An 8,457-nucleotide genomic window follows, 5' to 3' on the forward strand; every position below is an offset into this window, starting at 1 on the left:
CCCTTCCCTTCCCTTCCCTTCCCTTCCCTTCCCTTCCTTTCTTTCTTTCTTTCTTTTTTGGCTAATATCCACTTATTAGTGAGTACATACCATGTGTGCCCTTTCGGGTCTGAGTTACCTCACTCAGGATGATATTTTCTAGTTCCATCCATTTGCCTAGAAAAGCCAGGATGTCCTGGTTCTTAATTGCTGAGTAGTATTCCATTGTGTAAATGATTTTCTGTATCCATTCTTCTGTCATGGAACGTTTGTTTTTTTCCAGCTTCTGGCTATCACAAAGAAGGTTACCATGAACATAGTAACAGGTGCCCCTGTGGCATGGTGAGGCATCTTTTGGGTATATTCCCAAGGGTGATATAGCTGGGTCTTAAGGTAGATCTATTTCCAATTTTCTGAGGAACTTCCCGATTGATTTCCAGAGTGGTTGTACCAGTTTGCAATCCCACTAGCAATGTGTTCCTCTCTTTCCACATCCTCTCTAACATGTGTTGTCACCCGAGGTTTTGATCTTAGCCATTCTGACTGGTGTAATATGGAATCTCAGACTCATTTTGATTTGAATTTCTCTGATTACTAAGGACTTTGAACGTTTCCTTAGGTGTTTCTCAGCCATTCAAGATTCCTCAGTTGTGAATTCTCAGTTCTATACACCATTTTTGGGTTGGGTTATTTCATTTTTTGCTGATTCATGTGATCTTCCATGGAGTGTGCTAATTCCCCAAATCCTTAGATACTCAAAGGACAATGACATGAGAAAAACACTGGAAAGTTTGGTTTTTCAACCAATAAAAGTGCTTCTAATCCTTTAGTGTGAGACCCCAATGACACTGGGAACCCTTCTCCTTAGATTCTATATTGGATGATCATTTTATAATAGTCATTGGAAGATCCAAGGTATTCACCTTGCTAATGAATTTATTATGCTATTTGTGACATATGTAGGCTTGCTTTTACTGTTGTAAGTTCTATGATTTGTGTTTGTATTTCTTCCACATCTTACTTTAACTGTGATGTGTTTGACATGTTTTTACTGTTGTTGTTTCCCCCCAAAACCAGGTGCACTGTGATCCCCATGCTTGATGCTCTGCAAATGCTAATTGGTGGTGACCACGAGAATGATGCTGACAAATAGCCCCACAGCATAGATACATGTGATTTCTGGGTCCAGATGCATCAAATATACAATGTGGCTTCGGCAAAGGGATAGTTATTCCACACAAGCAGTGGGCATATTTTTTTTATCATCTCTAGTAATTATTTCCATTCCTAGCCATAGAAGCCGCTATAAGGAAGGCCTCTGCAAACCAGTGGCTTGGCCACAATCCCCTAGAAGCTGGTATCAAAGGAAATAAAAGACAAAGCAAAAGCCACAATCAACAAACAAGAATAAACACACCTCAATATAGAAGGCTAACACCTCAGTGTACTGGTCTTGAAATAGAAACTAACCAGGAAACAGGAAGGAGTAAGAGAGTAGAATCTAAAACAACAAATCAAGAAGACGAGTGAAAGTAGTCACCTGTAGCCTTAATTCCATGTACTATTTCAGTGTGGCATCAGCAATCATGAAATTAACCTTATGTCAAAACAAAACAAAACAAAACAAACAAATCAACTAAACCAAACCAACAACCACAACCACCACCACACAGCCTCTGACCTTCAAGCAAGCATGCTGCCATGGTAATGAATTAAATACTTCTCTTCATTTGTTAAAAACAACTCATAAACCATTCTTACCCAGCATTTAGTACAAAGCACATTAAAAAAATCCTGTGAGGTTAATTCTCTCTTGAGAATCCCTCCCTAAGTCCTTGCTTGGGTACTTTGCTTGCTATGTGTCTGATATGGTTCAGAGAGTCACCAATCTGGCAGAGACTATGATTTTAATAAGAAGAGGCTTTTTTTTTTAAGTTAAAATTACTGGCCAGGACTCAACCAGAGACTCAAAGTTCTCTGGGTAAGGCCTCAGCTATTGTTATTCTAAGTCCTTTATAGGCAAATCCCATAAAATTACAATTTGTGGGTCAAGTTGACTCATATGCTGTCTCAATGCAAACAAAGCTTAATTTTTTTTTCTTTTTTGTAACAGATGTGTGAGTTATCCTAAGCAAGCAAGCATTCCATACACAAGTGGAACTTAGCAGTTAGCCTGTTAGCCCTGTGGCCAATTATCCTGTAAGAACAGCTGAGGCAGAGAAAGATTTTACAACAATCAGCAGTTTATAAGAATAGCCCGATTGCTTAGGGAAGTCATCCATTTGGGGTAAGTTAGCGAGAGGGTACATTTTTTTTTTCAAGATAGGAGCAACTTCCCCATGGCTTATAAACTAAAATCAATTTTGTTTTTACAACTCATTCCAGCCACAGCAAATTATCCTCTAAACATAATGCTCACCATCACACACCATACCTTTATAATATAATTTCCTCTCAGTTCCAGTACGTTGAACTCTTCCATTAATTCTTTCTGAGCTTGTATCAAGACCTTGGATACACTGGGCAGGTCAAGGTGTCTATTTGTCTATTTCATCTTGAGACCTCCTTGCCTTTACTTTAAAAGTCAAAGCCAGTAACTAAAAAGGGAATTGCTGGGCAACTTGAACTGTACGTTGTTCTTTCCTGGGGTTGACATCATTTTCCCACAATACTGTAAGCAAAGGTGACCCACTTACATGCTGTAGGATACTTGCCTCTGAATGCCTTCCATGCATTGAGAAGTTTGTTCACTAACTGTGATAGGGTCAAACACAGACCTGTCACTCTGGTCATGTAACAAGATGTCCACACACTCATATAGGCACATGTTAATATCTTATCTTTGTGTCTTTGTATCTAGAAAAAAATTCATTGTATAGTTTTGAATTTTTTGTTGTCTCAAGGGATCTAACTTTTCATCTTGCTATTTTTTTCTAACCTAAGAATTCATGTTTTGATCTCAAGCACTCATGCCCACCCCAACCCTTGAGAGAATTTTAGCCCTTGTCAATATACAAACAGTGAGGATACGGTGGTCAGAGTATACAGAGCTATATTTTAGTGACATTGGCTTAGTCACTCACAATTAACAAAGGCCTGGTTGGGTCTATAAAAGAAAGCCAACCTCTCTGAGACTGTATCTTAAGATTCTGGATCCAGATAGATCGGAAGAGGGCAATTCCCTGAGCCCAAATGGAAAGGGGCAATTAACAGTAAAACACCCAATCAAGAGACAAAGAAGTCTTCTGGAAAGCAAGCTTCCCCTTGGCTGCCATTGCCATCCAGGTGACCAGAGATGGAGATAGATGGACCTGAAATGTAGGTCACTCAGGTCTACCCTCTCTTTGTGTACTTTCACTTCTCTACTGACTCTTGCTCAAGTGGGCTCAGCCTACCAACTACAAAGCATTGAGTAATTTCATCACCTTGTTTGTTACACAAAGTATTCTATGTGTTCACCTGTCAATCACAAGGAGTACCATCATTTCATATAACTATGGAAAAGGCAAAAGGGGTGCATCACTGCTGCTCTAACGTCCTGACTAGACAATAGGCATTTCACCCTAGCAGGTTATAGATGATATCCCTTATCATGAACGATGCTCAGGTACTGACACGACCTGTTCTTAGAGAACTAGACCACTCAATCCAATGAGCAACATCATAAGAGTTTCTATATGGACACATTGATTTCTTTTCTCCTCTCTGTATCATTTTTACTTATTTTTAATTTTTATTTTATTTTACTTTTATCTTCAGATAGATGTTCAATTTAGCCTGTCATAATCACATCCACAACTCTTTAACATTATTACACTATCCATGCTGGACACAGGTTGAGTGAGTGTCCTTATCTAAAATTAGAGGACACAAGTATTCTTGTATTCATTTTTAAAATAACTTTTTTATTGATTCTTTGTGAATTTCATATCATGTACTCAAATCCCACTCATCTCCCTGTCCATTCACATGCCTTCTACACTTGAAACCTCCCAAAAGAAAACAAAAAAATAAAACAAAAAAATAAAACAAAAGAAATAAAACAAAATCTTGCTGTAGAAGCAACAGTATGCCCTTTTGTACAAACATCTTTACTTGCAAATGTTCATTGTAATGAGTCATTGGTCTGATTTGAGGCCTCTAGCTTTTGCTACACTATCAATACTGGATCCTCACCATGACTCCTTGGATATCCTGTTTTTTGCCTTGTGTCAAGGAGATTCTGCAGCTTTGGATCGTAGTTCATAGATGGGGTATACACCGGGGTGGGCCTTAATCCCAGGACTTGGGAGGCAGAGGCAGGTGGGTTATTTGAGTTCGAGGCCAGCCTTGTCTATAGAGTAAATGCTAGGACTACATAGAGAATCTCAAAAAACTAACCCCGTTAAAGATACTTCTGCATTATTTTAAATCTCTCTCTCTCTCTCTCTCTCTCTCTCTCTCTCTCTCTCTCTCTCACACACACACACACACACAAATTTATGTCCTCATGTTCAATTAAGTAGTGAACTAAAAAAAGAAGTCCTACTATCTTTTTGAAATCAAGCTTTATTTTGAATATGTAAAATTGTACAGCATTTTAAAATGAAAATTCAGATTTTTTAAATAAGAGAGTCACTAATAAAAGCTGTTAATGGCACTAATGTTTATGAGTTTAATTCACATCAAGTGTGGATCCTCAGTGACTCAGCTGCCTCTTCCCTCTGCCCCCACAGCAGAGGAGAAACCCTGCTCAGTACATTCCATTCCCAGTCCTCTCCTTCCTTTTTGTTGTGCAGCAGCTCAGACGATGGGGTATGTGGCGAGTGTAGCAATCCCGCAGTGGTTGTTCCAGTCTTTGGCAATCTTTATGTATCCCTTCATGCCCCATTCCTCACCCCAGCTGAAAGAAATTAAATAGAAAGAACACAGTGTGCAGCAGCTTCGCTACAATAAATCCACTTAAGCACCAAGCCAGAAAACACACTTAATAGAAAGATTCAGAAAAGATAGAGGTTTGTCTCCTGGATACCGAAAGTTGAATCATACCACTGAAAAAACATCACAGAGATAGGACAGGATGTCTTTTTATCTACATAGGTATAAAACTAGAATGTGTCAGGATTGACAAACTTGTTCAAATTCCATTATTAATCTCTGCCCCAAACCATGTCAGAATCATGTTGGGAACTAAGGGGGTGTATAGGAAGGCGGGGGTCGGAGGGGAAGATAGCTCATGTCCAGTCAGAGTTCCTCCTATGCTCTGGGCAGGCAGATGTGGGAGGGCTGCCAGACACTTTCTACTCAGCCGGGGTGGGCATCTAAGCCACTGACCCTACTCAACAGGAGTGGGGGTGGGTGGTGGGTGGACAAGGGGCAGACCCCGATACCAGGGGCCCCGGCAACACCCTTGGCTCTGGGGTTATGAGAGAGAGGGCTGAGGGAAAGGTTCCCACGTAGGGGAGAGTCCTTAGTCTGGGCCTTGACTGGAGCACAGGAAGGCCTGCCATTGGGAGATCCGAAATGGCTCATTAAAGGAAAGCCTATCCCATCATCCAAGGGCAGTGGGCCTTGATGAACAGAGACAGTCTATGGTTTTAGAGCTTTATTATAGAAAGGCAGGGAGAGAGGAGAGAAGGTGGAAAGAGAGAGATAGACTGGCCATGGCGAAGAGGAGAGAAGGGGAAAAGGGAGAGAGAAGAAAGGCTAGAGTAAGAGGGAACGAGGAGAGAGGGGAGTAAGAGAGTGAGGTGGGGCTAAGCAGCCCCTCTTATGGTGGGTTGTTATCTTTACTGTTGCTAGGTAACTGGGAGGAGTTTAGCCTGAAGGCCAGAAGCTTGGGACATTGTCTACGTGACTACTAGTCACGCTTCTCCTGTGGGGGCAGTAACATCGACAGAAGCCTTGAGTCCAGGAGACATGAGGGAATGCCTACCGTGACATGTAGGTGAATTATCACCACTCTGGGGTTCAGACCTCAGCTCAACTGGAGACCAGACTGTACATAGCCCAATACCCCACAGAATCATTCTGTTATTTTCATACACTAGAACTTCTGCATTCAACCTCTAGGGGATGTAGAATGCTGTATATATATATATTTGAATACTGTGCACAGTAACTTTCTTTTGAATTTTAAATACAAATATATTCTGAAATTCATACCTGTTCTTGACCAGCCAATAACTGTTGCCATCTGATTCTTCTCCCTCAAAACCATAGCCGACCACCAGAACAGCATGGTTTAGGTGGACCCTTTTGCACCGTGGCTCATAATAGATGCCTAAAGGAATAAAATCAAAGCTGAGGTGAGAGGCTCCGGGGACCTCACCTCATCAACATGTAAGAGAGGCATTTCTTCAATTACCTGAGATTACATACACAAGGTAAGATGACACAAGAGTCTTCACTGTTATCAGGGCTAAGACTATACGCTCTCAGATAAATGCATTAGAAGTAAAATTTAGCATAAATCCTTTGGTAAAGACAGTTGCTTGGTTGCACACAAAAAATCTTATTGACTTACTTGTAGGTTAGCCCAAGCAAACCCCACAGAAAACAAAAAGTAATGCAATGGAAAAGTCCTTTATAAGAATTATCTACGGGCTGGTGAGATGGCTCAGTGGGTAAGAGCACCCGACTGCTCTTCCGAAGGTCCAGAGTTCAAATCCCAGCAACCACATGGTGGCTCACAACCACCCGAAATGAGATCTGACGCCCTCTTCTGGTGTGTCTGAAGACAGCTACAGTGTACTTACATATAATAAATAAATAAATCTTAAAAAATTATAAAAAAAAGAATTATCTACATAAATGAAATATCTGATTAAAGTCTTAAAGATCAAACAACTGGAGAAAATTTAAGTAAATTATACCACGTGAAACATAAAGCTAATTAAAAATATTAAGGATGTGGACTCATGGAATTATATTTAAGTATTGTAAAGTAAATATATATATATATATATATATATATATATATATATATAAAACATTCCTCATATAGAACATAAAATCCACAAATGGAAACGTTTACATCAAATACTATGTAACAAAGAAATCAAAAGATCAATTTGTCATGGCAGTGGTACAATGTTTATGCATAGATTACTAGAAGGAAGATACTTACCACTGTCATAGAATTGGAAGGAACCATGGCTGGCATCAACTGCAACAGAGATGGGCCCCACTTTAGCCACTGCCTTCATAAGGGCTTCCTCGCTTCCTGGGATTTGCACAAAATCTCTGACAGTAGCTGCAGAATTCTCAGCATGGTACCTGCACTTTCTACCCTTTTAAAGTTAAGGGGAAAGAGATTCATTTATTGCATCTACTTCCTGGAGAACATGAGCTAGAACCACAGAACCAAACACAATTGCAGAAGAGGATCCTCAATTCACTGTTCTTATAAAACTTTCCAGGAAGAGAGGTTCTACTGGGAGATTTGGAGCTGAAGATTAGCTTACTTGTGTTCAGTGATACTCATAGGTCTTCTGTCCATAACAAATATTCACAGTGGAGAGATGTGTCTTGTGTGGAGTGGCTTTCCTATTCTCTGTGTTCACAGCAGCAGGAAGGGGTCCTTGGAAAGCTCCCCTCAAGTAACCATACAAAGGCTAATGCTGTCAGTGACAGTAATGGTGGTTTACAAGTCATTCCAGCACAATAATTTTTTTTTTATTATGTTGAGCTATGTCCCCTGTATCCACAGATTCTCTGGAAAATTTATCATGAAGCAACATTGGATTTTGTTAAACGTATTTAATGAGATGATCATGTAGGTTCTCTCCTTGAGTCTATGTGGTGAATTATACTTATTAATTAAATATATGTATGAATCCTGCATGTCTGGGGTGAAGCTGACTTGATTGTGATATATGATCATCTGGATGTATTCTGGAATTTAGATAGCCAGGATTGGGCTGAGAATGTTTGCTTCCAAGTTGATTAGAGAGATTAGCCTATAATCCCCCCTTTTGCTTTATCCTTTGTCTGGTTTTGGTATTGGGGTACCACTAGCTTCACTTAATAATTTAGAAATATTACTTCCTTTATACTTGATGGAGTAATTTGAGGAGAATTACTGTTAGCTCTCTGTGGAAGGAACACTATGCTGAATCCATCTGGCCCTGGGCTTCTTTATAGCTAAGAGATTTTAATTACAGAATCAATGTCAGTTGTTGAGTTCATATAGATTATTTACTTCAGCTTGACTTAACTTTGATAGGTCACATGCATCTAGATGCCTAACCATTTTTTAAAAAATATTTTCCAGGATAGGGGAATAAAAAATTTTAATGACTAGCTCCTGAACTGATAAATTTTTCCAGTGGCTGCTGTAATTTTCCCCTTTCCAACCCTAATTTTAATAATTTTGGTCTACTTTCATTTTATTTTTGTTAATTTGGATGAAGAGCTTTCTTATAGATTTAAGGGATTCATATGGTTCTACAGAGTGAGTTCCAGGACAGCCAGGGCTACACAGAGAAACCCTGTCTC

General features: G+C 39.7%; 1 protein-coding gene and 1 long non-coding RNA gene across 3 annotated transcripts in view; one reads left to right on the plus strand and one right to left on the minus strand.

Annotated features, from left to right (window-relative positions):
- Positions 1 to 4,645: 4,645 nt before the first annotated feature.
- LOC110307616 (testin-2) overlaps positions 4,646 to 8,457 on the minus strand; it is a 37,056-nt gene continuing 33,244 nt past the window's right edge. For both annotated transcript variants that reach the window (XM_029468663.1, XM_021179850.2), the window contains 3 exons: positions 7,088 to 7,250; positions 6,124 to 6,241; positions 4,646 to 4,861 (listed from right to left, as the gene is read on the minus strand). In XM_029468663.1, the coding sequence (XP_029324523.1) occupies positions 4,762 to 4,861; positions 6,124 to 6,241; positions 7,088 to 7,250 (381 nt within the window). In that variant the 3' untranslated portion in view covers positions 4,646 to 4,761. The remainder of the gene's footprint in view (positions 4,862 to 6,123; positions 6,242 to 7,087; positions 7,251 to 8,457) is intronic.
- LOC110307619 overlaps positions 5,882 to 8,457 on the plus strand; it is a 23,657-nt gene continuing 21,081 nt past the window's right edge. Inside the window, exons 1-2 of the long non-coding RNA XR_002379440.1 lie at positions 5,882 to 5,901; positions 6,181 to 6,344. This is a non-coding gene — a long non-coding RNA (uncharacterized LOC110307619). The remainder of the gene's footprint in view (positions 5,902 to 6,180; positions 6,345 to 8,457) is intronic.

This window comes from Mus caroli, chromosome 13 (assembly GCF_900094665.2).
Source record: "Mus caroli chromosome 13, CAROLI_EIJ_v1.1, whole genome shotgun sequence".
In the NCBI taxonomy this organism is placed as follows: Eukaryota; Metazoa; Chordata; class Mammalia; order Rodentia; family Muridae; genus Mus; species Mus caroli.